We start from the raw sequence: 25,147 nt of genomic DNA on the forward strand, positions 1-25,147 counted from the left end.
GCATCTTTCCCCAGTAGCAGGCTGTTTTGTCTACATTGAAAATCTATTCTTATTGTAGCCACTTTCATCAATGATCTTAGCGAGATCTTCTGGATAGCATGCTACAGTTTCTCCATTAGCACGTGAAGCTTCACCTTGCACTTTTATGTTACGGAGATGGCTTTTCTCCTTGAACCTCATTTTGGCCATAGTAGAACTTTCAAAATCTTCTCAAATCCTGCTGCTGCTTCATTAACTAAGTTTATGTAATATTCGAAATCCTGCTGTCATTTCAACAACATTAACAGCATCTTTACCAAGAGTAGATTCCATCTCAAAAAAACACTTTTGGGCTGGGCAAGTGGCTCATGTCTGTAATCCCAGCAATTATGAACCAACCTTTGTTAGTTTCCAACATTTCTTCTGCACTTCCTCACATCTCTCAGCTTTCACAGAACTGAAGAGAGTTTGGGCCTTGATCTGGATTAGGCTTTAGTTTAAGGGAATGTTGTAGCTGGTTTGATCTTCTATCCACACCACTCAAACTTTCCTCATATCAGCAAAAAGACTGTTTCACTTTTTTATCATTCATGTGTTCACTGGAGTAGCAATTTAAATTTCCTTCAAGAACTTTTCCTTTGAATTCACAATTTGGTTAAACATTTGGCACAGGAAACCTAGCTTTTGGCCTGTCTCAGGTTTTGACATGCCTCTCTCACTAAGCTTAATCATTTCTACCTTTTGATTTAAAGTGAGAGATGGGCTGAATGGTGGCTCATGCCTGTAATCTGAGCACTTTGGGAGGCTGGGGTGGGCGGATCATGAGGTCAAGAGTTGGAGACCAACCTGGCCAACATGATGAAACCCTATCTCTACCAAAAATACAAAAAATGAGCCAGGCGTGGTGGTGCACACCTGTAGTCCTGGCTACTCAGGAGGCTAAGGCAGGAGAATCACTTGAACCCAGGAGGTGGAGGATGCAGTGAGCAGAGATCACGCCACTGCGCTCCATCCTGGGCGACAGAGCAAGACTCCATCTCCAAAAATAAATAAAGTGAGAGATGTGTGACTCTTCCTTTCACTTGAACACTCAGAGGTCATCATAGAGTTATTAAGTGGTCTAATGTCAATATTTTTGTGTCTCAGGGAAAAGGAAGGCCCAAGGAGAGGAAGAGAGATGGGAGTATGGCTGGTCAGTGGAACAGTACTGAAAGTTCCATGCAGGCCGGGTGTGGTGACTCACGCTTGTAATCCCAGCACTTTGGGAGGCTGAGGTGGGCAGATCATGAGGTCAGGAGTTCAAGACCAGCCTGGACAGTATGACAAAACCCTGTCTCTACTGAAAATACAAAAATTAGCCGGGCATGGTGGCATGCACCTATAGTCCCAGCTACTCGGGAGGCTGAGGCAGGAGAATCGCTTGAACCCAGGAGGCAGAGGTTGCAGTGAACTGAGATCCTACCACTGCACTGCAGCTAGGTTGACAGAGTGAGACTCTGTCTAAAAAAAAAACAAAAACAAAAAAAAAGAAAGAAAGTTCCGTGGAGTATTTTCTGTTCCTGCTAGTATTTTCTGGCCTCCAGCTCCATTGATATTCCTGCAAAAGACATGATCTCATTCTTTTTTATGGCTGCATAGTATTTCATGGTGTATATGTATGTTTTCTTTATCTACTCTGTCACTGATGGGCCTTTAAGTTGATTCCATATCTTTGTTACTGTGAATGGTGCTGCTGTAAACATTCATGTGCATGTGTCTTTACAGGAGAATGATTTATATTTCTCTGGGTATATACCCAGTAGTGGAATTGTTGGATCAAACTTAGTTCTATTTTTAGCTCTCTGAGGACTCGCCATATTGCTCTTCACAATGGTTGGGCTAAATTTATACTCCCACTAACAGTTCCCTTTTCTCTGCAATCTTGCCAGCATATTTTTTGACTTTTTAATAATAGACATTCTCCCTGGTGTGAGATGGTATCTCATTATGGTTTTTATTTGCATTTCTTTAATGATTAGTGATATTGAGCTTTTTTTCTTATGATTGTTTGTTGCATGTATGTCTTCTTTTGAAAATCGTTCATGTCTTTTGCCTACTTTTTAACGGGGTTGTTTTTCTCTTGAAAATTTGTTTACATTCCTTATAGATGCTGGATATTAGACCTTTGTCCGATGCATATTTGTAAATATTTTCTTCCATTCTGGAGGTTGTCCATTTCCTCTGTTGATAGTTTCTTCTGCTGTGCAGAGGAAGCTCTTTAGTTCAATTAGGTCCCATGTCTCAATTTTTGCTTTTGTTGCAATTGCTTTTGGAGTCTTTGTCATGAAATATTTTCTGATCTTATGTCCAAGATGGTATTGCCTAGGTTGTCTTCTAGGGTTTTTATAGCTTTGGAGTTTACATTTAAGTCTTTAATCCATCTTGAGTTGATTTTTGTATATGATGTGAGGAAGGGGTCTAGTTTCAATCTTCTGCATATGGCTAGCCAATTATCCCAGCACCATTTATTGAATAGGGATTTTTTCCCACTCATTGCTTGTTTTTGTCAGCTTTGTTGAAATTCAGCTGATCTTAGGAGTGTGGCCTTATTTCTGCTCCATTGGCCTATGTGCCTGTTTTTGTACCAGTACCATGCTGTTTTGGTTACTGTAGCCCTGTAGCACAGTTTGAAGTCAGGTAATGTGATGCTTCCAGTTTTGTTCTTTTTGCTAGGATTGCCTTGGCTATTCAGGCTCTTTTTGGTTCCATGTGAATTTTTTTTTTTTTTTTTTTGGAGCCAGAGTCTTGCTCTGTTGCCCAGGCTGGAGTGCAGTGGTGCCATCTCAGCTCACTGCAAGCTCCGCCTCCTGGGTTCACGCTATTCTCCTGCCTCGGCCTCCCGAGGAGCTGGAACTACAGGTGCTTGCCACCACGCCCGACTAATTTTTTTGTATTTTTAGTAGAGATGGGGTTTCACCGTGTTAGCCAGGATGGTCTTGATCTCCTGATCTCATGATCTGCCCATCTCAGCCTCTCAAAGTGCTAGAATTACAGGTGTGAGCCACTGCACCGGGCTGGTTCCATGTGAATTTTAAAATAGCTTTTTATAATTCTGTGAAGAATGTCATTGGTAGTTTGATAGGAATAGCATTGAATCTACAAATTGCTTTGGGCAATATGTCCATTTTAAGGATATTTATTCTTGCTATCCATGAGCATGGGATGTTTTTCCATTTGTGTCATCTCTGATTTCTTTCAGCTGTGTGTTGTAATTCTCATTGTAGGGATCTTTCACCTCCCTAGTTAGCTGTATTTCTAAGTATTTTATTCTTTTTTTCTTTTTTTTTTTTAGATAGACTCTTGCTGGGATTACAGGCATGAGCCACCAAGCCCAGCTCGGTATTTTATTCTTTTTGTGGCAATTGTGAATGGGATTGCCTTCCTGATTTGACTCTCGGCTTGGCTGTTGTAGGTACATAAGAACGCTAGTAATTTTTGTACATTGACTTTGTATCCTGAAACTTAGCTGAAGTTGTTTATCAGCTGAAGGAACTTTTAGGCTGAGACAATGGGGTTTTCCAGATAGAAACATGTCATCTGCAAACAGGGATAGTCTGACTTCTTTTCTTCCTATTTGGATGCCTTTTATTTCTTTCTCTTGCCTCATTAATCTGGCCAGGACTTCCAATACTATGTTGAATAAAAGTGGTGAGAGAGGGCATTATTGACTTGTGCCAGTTTTCAAAGGGAATGCATCCTGCTTTTCCTCATTCAATATGTTGGTTATTTTATGTTTTCTTTAGAAAAATGTCCATTCAAGTTCATTGCCCATTTTTGAATTGGGTTATTTGGTTAATTTGTTATTGAGTTGTGTGATTTCCTCATATATTTGATAACTTTATCAGATATATTATTTGCAGGTATTTTCTTTTAATCCATAGTCTACCGTTTCATTTTGTTGACTGCCTTCTTTGCTTTGCAGCAGTTTTATAGCTTGATGTATTCCTACTTGTTTCTTGTGTCTTGCTTTGTTTGTTTGTTTTTTTGCCTGAGCTTTTGGTGTGATATTCAAAAAATCATTGTTGGCTGAATGCAGTGGCTCACATTTGCAATCCCAGCACTTTGGGAGGCTGAGGCGGGCAGATCACCTGAGGTCAGGAGCTCGAGAGCAGCCTGGCCTACACGGCGAAACCCCATCTCTACTAAAAGTACAAAAATTAGCCGGGTATGGTGGCACACACCTGTAATTCCAGCTACTTGGTAGGCTGAGGCAGGAGAATTGTTTGAGCCCAGGAGGTACAGGTTGCAGTTAGCCGAGATGGCACCACTGCACTCCAGGCTGGGTAAGACAGAGCAAGACTGTTTCAAAAACAAAACAAAACAAACAAACAAACAAACAAAACAAAAAATAAAAAATAAGGAAAGATTTACTACTGACATTTCATTAACTATTTTGTTAGTCTTATAGTCCTTCTGTCCCTCTTTTTTCTCTGTCTTCTTTTGTATTTCACTGTTTTTTGTTTTGTTTTGTTTTGTTTTTTGAGACGGAGTCTCGCTCTGTCACCCAGGCTGGAGGGCAGTGGCACGATCTCAGCTCACTGCAACCTTCGCCTCCTGGGTTCAAGCAATTCTCCTGCCTCAGCCTACCAAGTAGCTGGGATTACAAGTGTGCACCACCACACCCGGCTAATTTTTGTATTTTTAGTAGAGATGGGGTTTTGCCATGTTGGACAGGCTGGTCTCGAATTCCTGGCCTCAAGCAATCTGCCCGCCCCAGCCTCCCAAAGTGCTGGGATTACAGGCGTGAGCCACTGCACCTGGCCATATTTCATTGCTTTTGTATTTACGTTTTCATTCTTTTCTCTTTTTCTTTAATTCTATAGGCATTTTCTTTGTAGTTACCAAGTGTTTACATAAAATCTCTTGTAACAGTCTACTTTAAGCTGATAACTTCCCTTGCACGTCAGAACTTTGCTTTTCTCTTTCCTCCTCTGGCTTATATGCTATTGATACCACAATTAACACCTATTTATATTGTACCAATTAACATAATATAGTTGTTTTACTACTTTTGTCTTTTAAGTTTTATAAGAAAACTAAAATTGATTTACCCACTACTATTATAGTAATACAATATTGGTTTTGACTATATATTTACCTTTGTCAATGAGTTTCATACTTTGTGTGCTCATGTTGCTGTTTTCCATACTTTTGTTTTAACCTTAAGAACTCTGTTTAGCATTTCTTGTAAGGTTTTTGTTTGAGAAAGTCTTTATTTCCCTCTCATTTTTGAAGGATGGGTTTGTTGGATATAGCATTCTTGACTGGAATTTTTTTCTTTCAGCACTTTGTATCTATCGTCCCACTTCATTCTGGCCCACAAGGTTTATGCTGGAAACTCTGTTGATAGTTTTATTAGGGGTCCCTTGTACACAGAATTTGCTTTTCCCTTGGTTGCTTTCAAAATTCTGTTTCCGACTTCTGACAATTCAATTGTAATGTATGTCAGTGTGGGTCTCTTTGGATTCATCTTATTGTTGTTGTTGTTGTTGTTGTTTTTGAGACAGAGTCTCGCTCTGTCGACCAGGCTGCAGTGCAGTGGCACGATCTAGGCTCACTGCAACCTCCACCTCCCAGGTTCAAGCCATTCTCCTGCCTCAGCCTCCTGAGTAGCTGGGATTACAGGCACATGCCACCATGCCTGCCTAATTTTTGTATTTTTAGTAGAGACGGGGGTTTCACCATGTTGGCCAGGCTGGTCTCGAACTCATGACCTCAAGTGATCCACCTGCCTCAGCCTCCCAAAGTGCTGGGATTACAGGCATGAGCCACCGCACTTGGCTGGATTCAACTTATTTCATGTTCATTGAGCTTCTTGGGTCTCGACTTCTATTTCATTCCCTAATTTTGGAAGGTTTTCAGCCATTATTTGTTAGAACATGCTTTCTGTCCGTTTTGCTCTCTCTCTTTGCCTTCTGAAAATCCAATAATGCATATATTAGTCTACTCGATGGTGTCCCTTAAGTCCCCTAAGCTATTCTCTTTTTCTCATTTCTTGCCCCTCTGATTGGATGATTTCCAATGACTGGTCTTCAAATTCACTGACCCTTTCTTCTGCTTGATCTAGTCTGTGGGTGAAACCCTCTAGATAATCTTTCAGATGAGTTATTACATACTTTAGATCTACAATTCTGTTTGGTATGTTTTTATATTTTCTCTTTTTTCTGAGACAGGGTCTCACTTGGTCACCCAGGCTGGAGTGCAGTGGTATGATAACAGCTCACTGCAGCCTTGACATCCCAGGTTCAAGTCATCCTCCCACCTCAGGCTCTAGAGGAGCTGGAACCACAGGTGTATGCCACCATACCTGGCTAATTTTTAATTTTTTGTAGAGATGGGGTCTTACTATGTAACCCAGGCTGGTCTTGAACTCCTAAGCTTAAGCAATCCTCCCACCTTGGCCTCCCAAAGTGCTGGGATGACAGTGTGAGCCACCATGCCAACCCTGTTTTTGTATTTTCTCTTTGTTGAAAGTCTCGGTTTGTTCATACATTACACTCCTGACATCAGTGAGCATATTTATTATTATCTTTAATTCTCTTGTTTTGTTTTTTGTTTTTTGTTTTTTTTTTTTTGAGAGGAAGTTTTGCTCTGTTGCCCAGGCTGGAGTGCAATGACACGATCTCAGTTCACTGCAACCTCCGCCTCCCAGGTTCAAGCAATTCTCCTGTCTCAGCCTTCTGAGTAGCTGGGATTACAGGTGCCCGCCACCATGCCTGGCTGATTTTTGTATTTTTAGTAGAGATGAGGTTTCACCATGTTGGCCAGGCTAGTCTCGAACATCTAACCTCAGGTGATCCACCCGCCTCGGCCTCCCAAAGTGCTAGGATTACAGGCATGAGCCACTGCACCAGGACTATTTTTAATTCTCTAATAGGTAAAATCACGAATCTGCATTTCATTGGAATTGGTTTCTGGAGATTTATCTTATTATTTTGTTTGAAACATATTTTCTATTTCTTGATTTTTTTGTTGACTGTGTTGATTTTCATGCATTAGATAAGACAACTCTCTTTCCAAGTCTTAGTATCTGATTTTTTGTAGGAGATGAACCTCACCAATCAACCCAACCAGAGATTCTAGGTGCCTCTCAAACTTCTGTGCTTGTACAAACTGCTGTGTTTGTTCTTAGTAGCTGCAAGAGATTGGGGTGCACCAAATGCCATCAGTGCCCCAAGACTAGTGATATTGAGGACAGTTCCTGAAATTTAGCTAGAAAAGTTGGGGTGTTATATGTTTTCCAATTCCTTCTACCCTCAAGGAGAAGCTGGGAACTGGTGTTGATCTCCCACTTGCTCTGTACTAAGCTGGGGAGACATGTGGCAAATGCATGCATTCTCATTCAGACCGCATACTCTTTCAACCCATTGCCTAACGTGTTGTTACCCCCAGGGGCCTAGTGAATAGTAGCTCCTATCTGCTGTCAGGGACAGATGGATTGTTCAGAGGCTTGGCTCCATCTCTCGAGTGAGCCTGCAAAAGGAATTTCAGAAAGCGACTGCATGTCTATTCAGTCTCCCAGAGGACTACTTATTGTCTGCCTAGTCAGTGCCCAGATATAGGCTAGAAGATACAGGCTAGAGGCTTGACTCATGGACAGCGGCTGGGAAAGTTGGGACGTTAGGTGTGCAGTCAAACTTCTTCCTGGGGGTAAACTGGGAGCTGGGTGTTTTTTTTTTGTCTGCTCACTTTGTACTCAGGGGAAACGGATGCTAGAACTGCTCCAACACCCTTTTAAAATCACCTTTCTTCTGTGTAGTCTAAGGGGACTTGTGAATGTAGTCTCATTAATTCCCAGAGACAGATGATTTAGGAGCTTAGGAGCTGGTCCCTTGGGTGGAAGCTGTAAAAGTTGGGGTACACCATCCAGGAAGAAGCTAGAAGTCTAGTTTTTTTTCTTTCGTTGTTTTATTTTTGAGACAGAGTCTCACTCTGTCACCCAGGCAGGAGTACAGTGGTGCAATCTCAGCTCACTGCCACCTCTGCCTCTCGAGTTCAAGCCATTCTCCTGCCTCAGCCCCCGGAGTAGCTGGGACTACAGGCACACCTCCCCGACACCCCCCAACCATGCCCAGGTAATTTTTTGTATTTTTTTTTTTAGCAGAGACAGGGTTTCACCATGTTGCCCAGGCTCATCTTGAACTCGTGACCTCAAATGATCCACCCACCTCGGCCTCCCAAAGTTCTGGGATTACAAGGGTGAGCCACCGTGCCTGGTCCCTAGTTTTATCTCTGAATGGAGCAGCGGCAGAGGGGAGAACGCCAGCGAAGTTCCCACATGCCTGTTCATGCTCCTGGAGGTCTATTGTTTACCAGCCCTATCAGCTACTAGATGTAGGCTACTTAGAATCCTAATGTTCAGGCAGCAATTGGGGAAAATGTGTAGACAAATCCCTTTTAGGAAGACTGTGAAACTGTTTTTTTTTTTTTATTCTTTTTTTTTTTCTCTTATTTTCTTTTTTTTCAGAGACAGGGTCTCAGTCTGCCACCTAGGCTGTAATGCAGTGGCTCCATCATAGCTCACTGCAACCCTCAATCTTGGGCTCAAACAATCATCCTGCCTCAGCATCCTGAGTAGCTAGGACTACAGGCATATGTCACATCTGGCTAATTAAAAAAAAAAAAATTGTAGAGACAGGGCATTTGTATGTTCCCCAGGCTGTCCGCAAACTCCTGGCCTCAAGAGATCCTCCCGCCTCAGCCTCTCAAAGCACTGGGATTACAGGCATGAGCCATGGTGGCCAGCCAGAACGGTGCCTTTCTGCCTGCTTGCTCTGCATTGACCCTGGGGGACAGCCACTGAAAGTGCTCACATATCTGTTTAAAATGTCCTCTTATGGCCGGGCATGGTGGCTCACACCTATAATCCCAGCACTCTGGGAGGCCGAGGTGGGTGGATCACAAGGTCAGAAGATCGAGACCATCCTGACTAACACTGTGAAACCCCATCTCTACTAAAAATACAAAAAATTAGCCAGGCATGGTGGCACGTGCCTGTAGTCCCATCTACTCGGGAGGTTGAGGCAGGAGAATCGCTTGAACCCGGGAGGCAGAGGTTGCAGTGAGCTGAGATTGCGCCACTGTACTCCAGCCTGGGCGACAGAGCAAGACCCCGTCTCAAAAAATAAAAATAAAAAATAGAAAAATAGCTGGGTATAGTGGTGCATACCTGTAATCCCAGCTACTCAGGAGGCTGAGGCAGGAGAATCACTTGAGCTCGGGAGGCAGAAGTTGCAGTGAACCAAGATTGTGCCACTGCACTACAACCTGGGCGAAAAGAGCGAAACTCTGTCTCTAAATAAATAAATAAAATGTCCTCTTTTTTCTCAGGGGACTCACAAATGCTGAACCCTGTCCCTTCCCAGAGTAAGACGACTGAGGATCCAAACTCTCAGGTGGAAACTGTTTAAGTTTGGGAGTAGTATGTCTGGCCTACACCCTTCATTCTTCAAAAATCTGGAATTTGGGCATTCCTTCCCAATTGTAAGATACTGTGCCCAGGTTTGTGGTTTACATTGTGTCTCAACTTGTTGGTACCCATTTTGATGTGGATATATTCTCAGTTGCCCAGTGTGCAGGAGTCTCAACTAGTTTCTGTATTTCTCTCACAGAGAACTGATCCATGTGTAGATATTTATTCAGTGCATCCATGGAAGGAAGCAAAGTCGGAAGTCTCCCATTCTGTATCTTGTTGATGCCCAATCAGTGAAATGAAACTTTTTTTGCGCAGGGAGGAGGTTCTCATTCTTTCAGCCAGGGTGAGTGCAGTGGAAGAATCACAGCTCACTAAGGCCTTCACCCAGGCTCAAGCGATCCTCTCCTGAGTAGCTGGGACTATAGGCATGTGCCACCACGCCCAGCTTTTTTTTTTTTTTTTTTTTTTTTTTTGAGACGTAGTCTCCCTCTGTCCCCCCAGGCTGGAGTGCAGTGGCGCGATCTTGGCTCACTGCAACCTCCGCCTCCTGGGTTCAAGCATTTCTCCTGTGTCAGCCTCCCAAGTAGCTGGGACTACAGGTGTGTGCCACCATGCCCAGCTATGGTTTTTTTTTAGTAGAAATGGGGTTTCACCATGTTGGCCAGGATGGTCTCGACCTTTTGACCTCGTGATTTGCCCACCTCGGCCTCCCAAAGTGCTGGGATTACAGGCGTGAGCCACTGTGCTCGGCCTAATTTTTAAATTTTTGGTAGAGATGGGTCTTATTATGTTGCCCAGGCTGGTCTGGAACTCCTGGCCTAAAGCAATCCTCCTGCCTTGACCTCCTAAAGTGCTGGGATTATAGGCGTGAGCCAGTGCACCGGCCATCTTTGCTAAATTATTCCCTTCAAGCCTATAGGGCATCATTATATATTTATCCTGAAAGCTTTCTTCGTTTTTCTTCTAAACTCCTTACAGTTTCTTTGTATACACTGTTACACCTCTTGTCTACTAGTAACTGACAGCACCAATGTCTTTTTTTTTTTTGGACAAAGTCTCACTCTGTTGCCCAGGCTGGAGTGCAGTGGCACAATCTCAGTTCACTGAAACCTCCACCTCCTGGGTTCAAGCAATTCTCCTACCTCAGCCTCCTGAGTAGCTGGGACTACAGGTGCACACCACCATGCCCGGCTAATTTTTGTATTTTTTTAGTAGAGATGGGGTTTCACCATATTGGCCAGGCTGGTCTCAAACTCCTGACCTCGTGATCTGCCTGCCTTGGCCTCCCAAAGTGCTGGGATTACAGGCATGAACCACTGTACCCGGCCCTCTATCAGTCTTTAAGCTGAAACCAACAGTATAAAAGTGACAGCTGTAGTAGTTTCATTCAGTGCATAATTTTAAGGATCTACCATGTTCCTGATCTCTGCTACTATAGAGACAATGAAATTTTATTAGTTACATAATTACTATTCAATTACAAGCATATTGCTATAAGGAGGGTAAAACAAAGAATGTAGGAATTGAGAGGGTTTTTCCAAGTAAAAGGAAATGTATGTGCACAAAGGAAAAGTAAAGAGCTTGGTATATTTGATGAACTGATCGAAAGTGTAGCTGGAGAGGGGTAAGAGAAAAAGAACAGCTGGAGTTGATGCTGGCACAGAAGTAATGACTAGGAAGGTCATGTTGAAAATTTAAATGTCCCTAAGGACAATGGGAAGCCAATGGAAGATGTCAAGTTGGATGAGATAATCATAATCATCTGGTACCTGGCCCTCTACTTCTGTGCAGCAAAGACTGGAAAGATCAACATCTAGTGTTGTCTTCCCTCAATAATGCTGAAATTTTCTGCTGAGTTTCAGGGAGCAAGCAATTTTATAATACTTCTTTTATTAAATGGCAGTGTGTTAGCTGTGTTGACAGAGAATAAGAGTGATATGAAAGTCATCAGCAGGCTATTTCAGGTAACCCAGGTGAGTATCGTTGGACAGGATGGGGACAGTGGAGACAGAAACATTCAGGTTTTGGTGATACTTTTGAGGTAGAATCCATGAAACTTGATGATTGAGTGGATATGATGTCTTAGTCTGTTCCGGCTGCTATAAAAAATTATCGTCAACTGGGTAGCTTATAAACAACAAAAATTTTTTTCTCATAGTTCTAGAGGCTAGGAAGCCCAGATCAAGGCACTGGCAGATTCAGTGTCTGGTGAGGGCCATTTCCACGATGGCACCTTCTTGCTGGGTCCTCACAGGCTCAAGTACAGTGGCCCAATCACAGTTCACTGTAACCTCGACTTCTTGGACTCAAGCAATCCTCCTGCCTCAGCCTCCCAAGTAGCTAGGACTACAAGCACCAGCCACCACACCGGGCTAAATGTTTTGTAAAGACGGGGTGCCATTATGTTTCCCAGGCTGGTCTTGAAGTCCTGGCTTTAAGCAATCCTCCCATCTTGGCCTCTCAAAGAACTGGGATTACAGACATAAGCCACCACACCCGGCCTTCAGTCTCTTTTATGAGGACACTAATCCCAATCATGAGGGGTCTGCCAAAGTCCCCACCTCCTAATAACATCAGTTAAAGCGTTAGAATTCAAACACATGAATTTTTAGGGTACACAAATATTCAAGCCATAGCAAGAGGAAAGAGGAAGTGTTTGTTGATATCATGAGCAATTGTATGGATGTGGCCCCACATACTGGAGGCAAACAGATGAGGCGCTAAAAGCATGAGTTAAGGGCACATGTTTTGATGCCTGAGAGACATCCAAAGGACGATCTCCTGTAGGTACTTGAAAGTAGGAATCTGGAGTACATAGAAGAGAAGTTGGAGTTTGACCTAAAGTGAGGTCTTTGTAGCCATGGAAGTGGCTAAGCTCACCTGGGGAGATACCATTTATCAAAGGTAAGCCGAGGGTACAGTCCAGCTAACCAGAAGCATGTTAGAATTTGGCTGCAGAGCATGCCAAAAGCCTAACAGATTGGTACTGGTTCTAAAGAAAAGACACTCTATCCAGCACAAGTGAGATGCGCAAAGTATCCAATTCAACAAGCCAGAGACACACATGATAGGCCCACAGCTCTGCATTGCCTAAGTGGGACTAGAGCTGGGACGATGGCGCACAGCTTCTTCTCCAGTCCTAACACTTAGAATCATGGGATGGAGATTCGTGTTAGTGCCCGACAGTCACACCCGTGTTACCCTCCTGCGGATGTGGAGGAAGAGACCTGAGGAGTTCCTCCGCAAACGCTCTTACCCGTACTGCTAGATTTACATGGAGATCACCTATCCATATGCAGTAGACATGGCCAGGCACATGGCCAAACCCCACTGCTGGATCTCCACCGTTCACCACATCCCACTTGCCCAGGAATGCGCAGGCGCTGCCGGAACCGGGCACCGGAAGTGGCTCGTGGCTTCCGGTTCCTCACCAGTGTGCCGCTGTAGCGCAAGTCATCTCGTTGGCACTTCCGCTGACCTGTGCGGTTGGTGGCCAAGCGGAGACTCAGGATCTCCCTGAGGCCGCGCGAGGTCTTCTGGGAGTCCTACTCACCACATCCGCTACTCGGACTCCAAGCTTTAAGTGGCGACCCGCGCCATGCAGTAGCTGCTCCGTGAAGACGGAGGTCCTTGGCCCTGTACTTCCGTGTACAGCAAAGATGAAAGGAAATGGAGGTCTAGCGCTAGCTTCCCAGAATGACGCCAGAATTTTCTGCTGAGTTCCAGGGAGCAAGCGATTTTACTTCCCTTATTAAGCAGCACAAAGTCATTCACTTACTTTCTAAACCACAATCCTAACAGTCTTCAAAATTAACCTCATTGCCACCTAAAACCACTTAAGTATTTTTTTTTAAAAAGTTCACTTCATTGCCATCATCATAAAATATCATTTATTAGAAGCCAAATTGCACATTAGACGTAATCAATAACTTTAGAGCTTGCAAACTAGAGCGAAGGCTGATGAGAATACGTCAAAAACAGTAAAACCAACACATTAAACAAACAGTATAAGTGTATACAATAAATATAATTCTGAGGTATCCAAAGGAACTGGGGATTACAGCACATTCTTATGTTTACACAGAAGAATATTTATATTGTATTCTCCCCTACAGACTTAATGCAAAGAGGAATGTCAATTTTAAAAGACAAAACACCTGTACTACTTAGATGGGCCTTGGAAAGATGGGTAATGGTCATCTTTGAATCAGATAAATAGCTCTCCTAAATTACAAAAGTAAACCACATGAATATATACACTTCTAATGTAATGAACATCATTTTGTTAAACAGATGGTCAAAGCAAAAACACTTTCCTACTAAAATCCCACAGGGATAACAAGTTTAATGAACATTCAAAATAGACTATTCATGTAAACTATAACCTGCTATGTCTCCCTTTGTACACATAGGCAGTAAATTGCAGATTACTTTGATCAGACTCTGCAGTTTCAGATTGTATGACATCTTATGCTGCAGTCACTAGAACATTGCCACTTAATTATATATGGAAACTCAGGAGGCAAAGACTCAAAATGGCATTTACTGTGAAATGTCATTTGAGTTTTAACTCCCTGAATTATTGGGTTAATCATTTTCTTTTTTTTTTTTTTTTTTGAGACAGAGTCTTGCTCTGCCACCCAGGCTGGAGTGCAGTGGCCGGATCTCAGCTCACTGCAAGCTCCGCCTCCCGGGTTTACGCCATTCTCCTGCCTCAGCCTCCCGAGTAGCTGGGACTACAGGCGCCCGCCTCGTCGCCCGGCTAATTTTTTTTTGTATTTTTAAGTAGAGACAGGGTTTCACCGTATTAGCCAGGATGGTCTCAATCTCCTGACCTCATGATCCGCCCGTCTCAGCCTCCCAAAGTGCTGGGATTACAGGCTTGAGCCACCGCGCCCGGCCCCGGGTTAATCATTTTCTATGTCAAATGAGGAGGTGTCAATAGACTACCACCTGTAGCAACAAAGCTCTAAATAAAACTATTTTGAGTCCACCTCATTCAAGAACAGCTACATTCCACAATTTCTTAAATTACAAAATGTAAACTGCTGACATGTGAATTCCATTGGAAAAATGCTGTTTCCATCAATGATGACTGTTTAACAGACTGTTTATTCCAGCAATCATGTTAAGGAACTGTTGGAAACACATTTTCATCACTGCATCAACAACAAAAACAAAAAAATTTGTCTGAGTCAATTTATTCAGCATCAAGTTTTCACTCTCATAGTGTGTTGATTTCCATGCTGCAAAATGCAGTTAACCAATCATTCATAGCAATAAACTCTTGCATTTAGTTTTTCATTCCCATATTAACTTTTATCCAGTATTTGTGAATAGCACCTAACATGGTAGGCTAGTATCTCTGAGTTAATGACAATTTTATGGAATTTATCTCCATCAACTGACACTGTAAACAGAAGGGTGAAAAGCCATCATCATAAAAAACCTGAAGCTCACCAGCAGGTATATCTTTTCCTTCAATTCCCTGGGGGCAAAGCAGCTTGAATTACATCCAGCAAATGTATTTAAGTACAAGTGCACAATAAGCAAACAACTGAAAATTATGCCTATTTCCCAGTAACTGACACTTAGGGGATTTTCATTTTTTCTGCATACCAATCATTAACAGTATTATACCAAAAAGCCATTTTAGTTATACCCACATGTATGTTAATGTTTCTGAAAAGGGCTATTTTTTCTAATCTTTTAGGGAAGTTTGTCATAATCTTCCAAAATCTGGAGAATAAAACTGTAAAAATTAGAGGTTAATTGTGAAGGAAGCCTCATGTGGAAAGGCAAACTTCCCCATTAAGGTGCAAAACAGGATGTATGGCACAAACTCTCGCTTTCTGCTATGTTTTCTAGGAGCCAAAACAAAAATGACAGCATCCATCTTTTATATCACCCCCATTCTGTCCAAGTGCCTTCTAAGATATTCCCCTCTACTTCTTTCTGCAGCAACTCGGCTAATCCAGACCTTTCCCAATTTCATCCCCCATCCTGTGACTCATTAGATCTTTGACTGAAATATTAGGGCCCCTGATAAGTGCTGAGGCACCTGCCAGTTTCTCCCACTGAGGGCAGAAGCAGGAGAGCAAGGAGATGGTGTTCTTGTTGTTATTTAACAAAGATCATGATATCTCAGAGTTGGCTAATACGTAATCTAACTGGAGACCATCTTGCTACACATTTCTAAGCACCTCAGAGAAACCTGGAAGCTGGTGTCCTGTCTCCTAAGAGTGGAGACATCAGAAACAAAGAGCCAAGTCTGACCTTGACATACAGAGCAGCACACAGTCTCAACTGTGGATCTGCAAACCAGAAACAAGACAAAAATGACAAACAGAGAGAAACTCTCTCTGGGTTAAGGATGTTTTTGTTAGTTTCAGTTTTCCTCTCACCTAAACAGTATCTTCCTGCCTCTACTCAGTAATAAGAGCTTAGCTGAGTAGCCAGCATCTTTTTGTATATTCAGTCCTCAATCTGCTGTTCTGTAGGACCACCTTCTGCTACCTTCCATACAATTAGTCCTCAAGAGTCCTTTACCTTTTCTCATGATGATTCCCAGCAACAATTCAATTTTAGCAAATATTATACTTTTATACTGTCTATTTAAGTAGAATGAGAGCATTCTTCCATCCTAATCAAAACCCATGTAAATACTGTTTTGCTGACAGGCATACAATCAACTTTAATGAGAAATTGTATATGAATCTATATTTACAACATTCTGTGGTTCTTAAACATTAATAACCATACTATTTAACAATATTTTGCTCCAATATTTATCTATAATAGCAGTATGTAAAGATCTACATATTATTAAGTATTTTGGTTAAAATCTAACAATTTTCTATATGCATTTTCTTTGGAGATGGAGAGGAAATATTAAGGGTGTTTTTTAAAAAAGCAAAACCCAACTAAGACCTTCAGTACTGTACTCTGCAAAGTGTGAAATCTCTTATCTGATTAGAGAGACAAGAATTCAAACCTGAAGTCCTGGAAAGTCTTCTGCTGCTTTACAACTGTATATGTAAGTCAGGCTTTGGGTACAGCACAAAGGGAATGAAGGGGTTCCAGGATGCAAGCAAAATGAATCGCCTCCATGATGACCATTCTCACCTATCTCAGCTCCCCTTTCCCTGGCTGCTTGCAGTGTTACTACGTGGTGCAAATGCCAACAAATGCTGCAGTCTTGCAGACTGCATGGCCTTTGGAGTCACAGAGACCCAAGCTTAATGTCAGTTTCACCACAATGTGATTTGTGTGCTGGGCAAAGTACTGACTTTACCCTCTGAGGACTTCAGTTTCCTCGTTTATGAAACAAAAGTTTTTTTTTTCTCTGTCATAGATTTATTCTGAAGATTAAATTAGATAATATATCTACAGTAGCTAGCATGCTCACTGAGAAACAATTACAATTACTCATAGTAAGACAGGTAATGTGCTTCAGAAGCGATTTGGAGGCAAATCTTAGAAAGGAGCAAGTACTTTTTCCCCTCCCCAAGTCAAGTCCAGCCTCCAGAAAAGGGCTGCAGTTAGACTTCCAAAATTCTTGCAAACAATTGGGTCCTAAATGCCAGTACCTGCCCCTGGCATCAGAACCATGACAGAGAACTCTGTGGATACTAATGGCCATCAAGATATAAACTAGTCCACCCATTTGAGAACTTTTACAGGGCAGAAAAAAAACTTCTAAATGCCTATGGGAATGCACATGTAAAACAGCAATCTTATACAAATATTACATTCAAATAGTTATAGCAAAAAAAAGTATAAAACATATAAAAGCATTTACTTTCCTAGATATAGCTGCAGAACTGGCAAAATATAAATAAATTCTCCTCCTTCTAAAAGTTAGAAACTACGTAAACAAAATTAAAAGAACTCTAGCAAGAGCCTTCATTTTAACGAAAATTCAATTTAAACAAAAGTTTTTATCTTTTCCTGGCTCACAGTTGAAGAGTAACCGAGTTACTGGGTTCATTCACTAGCTTTGTGGCATGGATTTTGCGTCCCTAGTTATAAAATGGAAATGATACTGCCTAAATCAAGGTTGTGGTAAGAATTAAGTATTACATGGGAATGTGTGTAAAGTGCTTAGCACATTGCCTGGGACACATACAGTAACTGCTTCCCACCATACAGATACTGAAAAGCCCAATCACTGATAACAAGTTGTTATATTTATGTGGTGTTTTTTATGTGAGTTCGCTTATGAGTAACGAGATGCAAATTCGACCTGAAACTTTTCCCACACACAGTACATTTCAAAGTTTCCTCTACCATGTGGCTCTTCTGGTGGCATGCAAGTTCTGAGTCCAAAGCAAAACTTTTCTCGCATATTTTGCATGTATGGGGCCTTTCCTCTGTATGAATGTCCTGATGGGAAATAAGCTCAGAGAAACAAGGAAAGGTCATGTCACAGTCAGGACATTGTAAGGGCTTGAATTTTGAGAATGAGAAGAAATTGTCCCCATCATCGCTGCAGCGTTCAGAGTCCTCGTCGTGGCTCTTCTCGGAAAGGGCAGGATATAAGGACTGCCTGAAGCTCTTCATGCACTTAGTGTGCTGGTACTGGGGGCCTGATATGAATGTTTCCTCAGGCAAAGCAAGTTTTGGTTTATCATTAAAATGTTTATCACGGTTAGTAGATTCGTAAGCTTTTTCAGCACTGTGGCTTTTCTGATGCTGTACCAATCCTGGGAGCCACATAAAACCTCTACCACATATGCTACATGTATAGGGCTTCTCCTTTACATGGCTATTCATGTGTCGGGACAGATGCGAGTGCTGGCGAAAGCTGGCACTGCACTTGGCACACTTATAAGGTTTCTCACCAGTATGGATTCTCCTGTGTGTCCTCAGGTTGGCTCTATGATTGAAGATCTTCCCACAGTCACCACATTTATGTTTTTTCTCTCCTGAATGAACTTTCTGATGCAAAACCAGGTATGAATGATCGCTGAAGTTTTGGTCACACTCAGGACATTTATACACATTTCTGGCTCCTTCCCAGGAAGAATCAAGAATTTCAGAAAGTGTGTTGGTTCCTAAATATTCAGAGAGTTCTACTAACGGGGTGTGGTTTTCAATGGTAACTAAAAGGCTGATGACCCTTCTCTTGCAAGTGGGAGTTCCACTTAATATTTTCCCTTCAGGGTTTCCAACTCCATCCTCAGAGAATTTTTCTGGGTAAGGGACAAGGGGTGCAGCAATGGGGTACTTTTCTAGGGCAAGCTTGTCAAATTCCATAGACTCTAGGCTTAACTGCTGATTAATCTCTGGCTTGCCTTCCTCTCCTGTTGATAAAAACAAAAGAAAGCAAAACATAGACAATACCTTCAAGGGATACTGGGAAAAAAGTAAGCTAAAAGGTAGTTACAAAGAGGACCAGGAAAATTTAGAAGGGTTACTCTATAACCCAGACATGAAACACACAAAATCAGGACAAAGCAGACTCTCCTGGCCTCCCAGAAGATCCAGTTTTGGGTGAATATCCAAAGGTAAGGAGGAGAGAATAGCTATAACTAAGTCATCCAGTGGAATAGGTACTAAGGACAATCTCAGTAGTGGCTGTCTAGAGGTGAACTTTTCCAGCTTGTCTATTTAGACGTCAAGAGCCTTTCATTTTTAAGCTATCTCAAGTGACAGCAGAACAATTAACAATTGGAAAAAAAGATTAGGATTCATATTTATCAAGAAAGAGAGGGGTTGGGCAAGTGTCTCAAGCCTGTTATCTCAGCACTTTGGGAAGCTGAGGTGGAAGGATCACTTGAGGCTAGAAGTTTGAGACCAGTCTGGGCAACATAGTGAGACTCCATCTCTACAAAAAATAATTTTTAAAAATTAGCCAGGCAAACTAGCCGGGCGAGGTGGCGGACGCCTGTAGTCCCAGCTACTCCGGAGGCTGAGGCGGGAGAATGGCGTAAACCCGGGAGGCGGAGCTTGCAGTGAGCTGAGATCCGGCCACTGCACTCCAGCCCCGGCGACAGAGTGAGACTCCGTCTCAAAAAAAAAAAAAAAAATTAGCCAGGCTTGGTGGCACATGCCTGTAGTCCTAGATACTCAGGAGGCTGAGGAAGGAGGATCACTTGAGCTCAGGAGTTTTGAGTTGTGCCATTGCACTCCAGCCTAGGTGACAGAGCCAGAACTTGTTTCTTAAAAAAAGAAAGAAAGAAAAAAAAGATAAGATGACAGCAAGAATGAGGGAGAAAGAAAATATTTTTTAAAAAGCAATGAAGTGAGCATTTTTCTCCTATAACAGAGAAGCACACAGGTTATCAGAAACAGTTTTATTATCACCAGGAGAACTCTCCAAAATTTCTTTATCCCTCACTGAGGAAAGATCAAGGTAGAAGGCTGTGTGTACTGCATGAAAATAACACCCAATCTACTTACAACGATGGCTGACAAAACTAACATTCCTTTGTAATATCTTCCAAGAATTCTTCAGTTATAACGCAAATATATCAATACAAAAGGAACTTTTCTTTCCAGAGAAACAAAGTTCTATGATTTTCCCAACTCACTGACTAGAAAGGGCTGCAGTATAGTGCATGGGAACCCAAACAGTACCAAGTGCTTTTGCTGATTTGAGGAGACTGAGTTCAGAGATCAGGGATGCCAAGGCAGCTAGAATTTGAAAGCAAAACAGCAAAGAGGCAGCTGCTCAGAAAGAGAGCTCAGGTCATCTACATGGGGTCCTCTTAAGACTTTCCTGAGGCTAGGTAGAGTGACTCACACCTATAATCCCAGCACACTGGGAGGCTGAGGTGGGAGGATCACTTGAGCCATGGAGTTCGAGACCAGCCTGGGCAATATGGCAAAGCCCTGTCTCTACAAAAAAAAAACAAAAAACAAAAAAATTAGCTAGGCATGGTAGTGCATGCCTGTAGTCCCAGCTACTTGGGAGGCTGAGGTGGGAGGACTGCTTGAGCCTGGGAGGTCAGCGCTGCAGTGAGCCCTGATTGTGCCACTGCACTCCAGCCTGACTGTCAGATCAAGATACTGTATCAAAAAACAAAAACAAATATAAAAAAACCACAACTTTGGCTAGTAATCTACAGTGCATGAAGAAACTACCCAATGCTGTGGAAAGAACCGCCTAAAAGGAATAACAGAGCAATAACCAGTCCATGTTGCCTCCAGCCAAAGTGGAAAGACATAAGACATTGAGCAGCAATGTCCACGGAAAAATACTGCCTTAGCAGTAACTCAAATAAGCCCTAGCAGAAAGGTTGATCTGAACCCATCCTAACAAAGCAAAAAAAAAAAAGCACACCTTGAAACAATCAAACTGACCCCAAGTAACTTAACCACCTCCCACAACAAAATCCAAAATATTTTTAAAGATGCAACAAAATCCTGGCTCCAAAAACATAAAATTCTTAATCCAACATCCAACCAAAATTTACCAAGCAAGTAAAGAAAATATAGAAAATATAACCCATAACTAGAAGACAAATCAATCAATAGAAACAGACCCAGAAACCACATTAATGATAAAACTAGCAGGAAAAAAAAGTTTAAATAACCATTATAAATATACTCCATAAGTTTAAGCAGACAGAAGACAACATGAACATGATGAAGAGAAAAGTGGAAGATAGAAAAATGAGTTATTTAGAATAACTAGTTATTCTAGTTCTTTTCTGACTAGGATTGAGTATCTAAACTATTCCAAACTATTTAGAATAACTACTTAGAACAAATAAATAGAATAGTTTAGATACTCAACCCTAGTCAGAAATAAAATCTACTGAGGCACAAGAGTCCATCTGTGTATGCTTCCCCATAGGTGAGAAAGGCATAGCACCCCTTAAGAGTAAATCAATTTCCAGTCTTTAGTGAACGATAGTCATCGATACTAACGGGATTTCCCAAGTAAAATTGTAAACTAAGTGCAATAAATGTTTGTGAAAGTACCAAATACTGCCATCTCTTGTACTAAACCACAGGCACTGTACTAGACTGAAGTTTTGTTTTTAAGAAATCATCATGGCCGGGCGCGGTGGCTCAAGCCTGTAATCCCAGCACTTTGGGAGGCCGAGGCAGGCAGATCATGAGGTCAGGAGACTGAGACCATCCTGGCTAACACAGTGAAACCCCGTCTCTACTAAAAATACAAAAAAGTAGCCAGGCATGGTGTTGGGCACCTGTAGTCCCAGCTACTAGGGAGGCTGAGGCAGGAGAATGGCGTGAACCTAGGAGGCGGAGCTTGCAGTCAGCAGAGATCGCGCCACTGCACTCCAGTCTGGGAGACAGAGCCAGACTCCGTCCCAAAAAAAAAAAAGAAAGAAATCATCTCATATTTTAAAACTTTTTATCTCATACAATTATCATCTCCACTTAAATTACTCAAGGACAGGTCCCACTCCACCATACCAACATGTGGAAAAAGCATTAAGTTCTCATCCTAGAACTGACAAAAGTTCCAGATGCAAGAAAAACAACTGCCTTACCCATCAAGGCTGCATCCTCCAAACACTCCTTTGTAGCATCTCTGCTGAGGGACATCTGGGCAGGGTGCAGAGTCACACACTCCTCTTGGGAAAAATACACAGCCAGATCCTCAAAGAGTATTGGTCCCTGAAACATAAGAGCCTGTGTCAGTACAAGAGGGTGGAGGGTCAGTCCCTTACTTAACCTAGGAAGGATGAGAAGAGCTAGAAACATCAGATGCACAGGATAAAAGGGCTTGGTGTAAAAGGTTCTTGAGTGCAGGAGTGGGGTAAATGGGTTCTAAGGGGTGGGGTGAGGGTTGGAAAGAAGAGAGTAAACATGGATATTTTTAGGCAGTGATATAAGGATGTTGGACTGTGACAATTACAGTCTATCTTGGAAGAGAAAAGATGAGAGAACAGCTCTTGGGGAAAAACCATTAAGTAAGGATGCTCTAAGAAAAGAAGAAGGTTGGGGCTGGGTGCGGTGGCTCATGCCTGTAATCCCAACACTTTGGGAGTCTGAGGGGGGCAGATGACTTGAGGTCAGGAGTTCAAGACCAGCCTGGCCAATATGATGAAACCCTGTCTCTAGTAAAATTACAAAAATTAAGGCTGGGCACAGTGGCTCATGCCTGTAACCCCAGCACTTTGGGAGGTGGAGGCGAGTGGATCACCTGAGGTCAGGAGTTCAAGACCAGCCTGACCAACATGGTGAAACTCTGTCTCCACTAAAGACAAAAAATTAGCCAGATGTGGTGGTGCATGCCTGTAATCCCAGCTACTTGGGAGGCTGAGGCAGGAGAATTATTTGAACGCAGGAGGAAGAGGTTGCAGTTAGCTGAGATTGTGCCACTGCACTCCAGCCTGGGCAACAGAGCAAAATTTCATCTCAAAATAAAATAAAAACAAATTAAAATGAAAATAGCTTGGTGTGGTGGCATGTGCCTGTAGTCCCAGCTACTTGGGAAGCTGGGACAAGAGAATCGCTTGAATCCGGGAAGCAGAGATTGCGAGGAGCTGAGATTGCACCACTGCACTCCAGCCTAGGCATCACAGCGAGACTCCATCTCAAAAAATAAAAAAAAGAAAAAAGAAAAGAAAAGAAGGTTGGGCAGCCCAGGAAGAATCATAAAGAGATAAAGGTTACAGGATTCTCCCAACATCCTTCCCTTTGCTATTTCCTCTCTCTAGTCCCCAAGACACTCATTGCTAAGCTCACTCCAGCGCTTCATCCAGGCCTACCCCACCTTCCCTAATGGTGTGATAATGAATCACCTGGGATTTACTATCACTCTACAAGTGCGGAGTCTAGAAATGTGCTTAATTTAAAAATTCATTCAAATTGGATAAGTACCAAATCTGTACTTTTGGGAACCAGAAAGTCACTTTTAAGCCTAGCACTTTGGGAGGTCAAGGTGGGAGGACAGCTGGAGGCCAGGAGTTCCTGGGCAAAGCCGCAAGACTCCATCCCCATAAAGAATTTTTAAAAGTGGCCAGACACTGTGGTAGGCGTGCCTCTCAGCTACTGGAGAAGCTGAGGCGCGAGGATTCCGAGTTCCAGATGGAGCTATGATCTCAGCACTGCACTCCAGCCAGACAAGCAACACTCCAGCGACAAGGCCAGACCTTGTCTCCAAACAAAACAGATAAGACAATGAGAAACTCTCTCAGAGATTCCTCCAAGGACCCTGCTCCCAGTTGGCACTTCTGAAAGAAGGAAGTTAGTAAACCACTTCTATATGCCTGGTCTTGGAACGAAGAATGCTTGGTCAAAGGGCTATTTGGGGCTCAGGCGCACTCCTACCACAACATGAATGCCCAACCCTCCTCCAAAGGAGGGGGTCAGGAAGAGACCGAAAGCAGCAACAAATTTGGACGAAAAAGGTACCTCCACTCACCTGGACCTCGGGAGTCGGGGGCATGGACGCCATTTGGCGGGTGGGGAATGCCTTCTTCCAGACGCCACAGGGACTTCGAGACGAAGCTGCGCGGGGAGAGAACAGTCTTTAAACGGACCTATTCTGCGGCCAAGCTCCTCCAGTACCCCTAGCCTCCCTCGATTCCCTCCGAACCCCCCTTAAAAACCTACGCTGACTGCTCCTCCTCCTGGCCCGGCCTCAAAAGGGGCCCACTTACCGCTCGGCGGCTAATGACAGGCCTCGCGCTCCCGGACAGGAGCTGCAGAAAGCGACGCCCGACCGGGACGCGACGAAGAACGTCACGGCTGCTGCAAAACTCCCACGCTCTCATGCTCGTCTACGCAGGAGCTGAGGGAAAAGCCGCCGGAAGCGACCCGCCCCCAGCCCTATCCGCCATCCTGCCCTCTGATTGCCCGGAGTTCTCCCGAAGGGGAAGTCCTTCTTTTGTGTTGACCAATCGAACACCTTAACCGAGGACCTGTAGCTACTGGGCAGCTGCGAGAGGTAGTTTTCGTCCTTTTCTCTAAGCAAGCATTTCCGCTTCCGCTGGCAGGGTCTCCCCTGTGAGCTCCGGGCCTGTTTACCCGCTAAAGTAGAGTCTTAGGGTGACCCCAGAGGGACGTAATGTTTCCGAGGAGAAGGGCAGAAAGAAGACTGGGAGACACCGGAACTCGAAAGAAAATCGGTAACACTGGCCGGGCGCGGTGGCTCAAGCCTGTAATCCCAGCACTTTGGGAGGCCGAGACGGGCGGATCACGAGGTCAGGAGATCGAGACCATCCTGGCTAACATGGTGAAACCCCGTCTCTACTAAAAATACAAAAGAAAAATAGCCGGGCGAGGTGGCGGCGCCTGTAGTCCCAGCTACTCGGGAGGCTGAGGCAGGAGAATGGCGTGAACCCGGGAGGCGGAGCTTGCAGTGAGCTGAGATCCGGCCACAGCACTCCAGCCTGGGTGACAGAGCCAGACTCCGTCTCAAAAAATAAAAAAATAAAAAAATAAAATAAAAAAAAAAAGAAAGAAAATCGGTAACAAAATGTGGGTTTGGCCAACAGTGCCCTGTAGGGCTGAAATTTCGGTTCGGCCAGAGCGGGGTGATTGAGAGGCCAGGGGTTCGGGCCTAACGTGGGCTTGAGCTGTCCTTTGTGTCTTGGGCGGATGGTGGGGCCGTAGAACATGAAGGAATGTCTTTTTGTACGTTCACAACGTTGACATCGGTGTAGGCCAGGTTGCTAGGCTCCTACTCAAAGTGTTCTGGAGGCATTATGTATTGTACCCGTAGCTGCAGCCTAACCGAGCCGCGTCAGCTCCATAGTCACAGAGGACCCCACGCGGGTATAGAGCCCT

At 43.3% G+C, this 25,147-nt stretch overlaps 1 protein-coding gene across 1 annotated transcript; it reads right to left on the bottom strand.

Moving 5' to 3' along the window:
- Positions 1-14,618: 14,618 nt before the first annotated feature.
- On the bottom strand, positions 14,619-24,299 carry ZNF597 (zinc finger protein 597). Its single transcript, XM_023225742.2, has 4 exons — positions 24,019-24,299; positions 23,781-23,866; positions 21,901-22,027; positions 14,619-18,738 (listed from the first exon to the last, which is right to left on the bottom strand). The coding sequence occupies exons 2-4, from the start codon at positions 23,811-23,813 to the stop codon at positions 17,624-17,626; spliced, it is 1,275 nt and encodes a 424-aa protein (XP_023081510.1). The 5' UTR covers positions 23,814-23,866; positions 24,019-24,299; the 3' UTR covers positions 14,619-17,623.
- Positions 24,300-25,147: the final 848 nt, after the last annotated feature.

The sequence above is a fragment of the Piliocolobus tephrosceles genome, chromosome 17 (genome assembly GCF_002776525.5).
Source record: "Piliocolobus tephrosceles isolate RC106 chromosome 17, ASM277652v3, whole genome shotgun sequence".
Lineage (NCBI taxonomy): Eukaryota > Metazoa > Chordata > Mammalia > Primates > Cercopithecidae > Piliocolobus > Piliocolobus tephrosceles.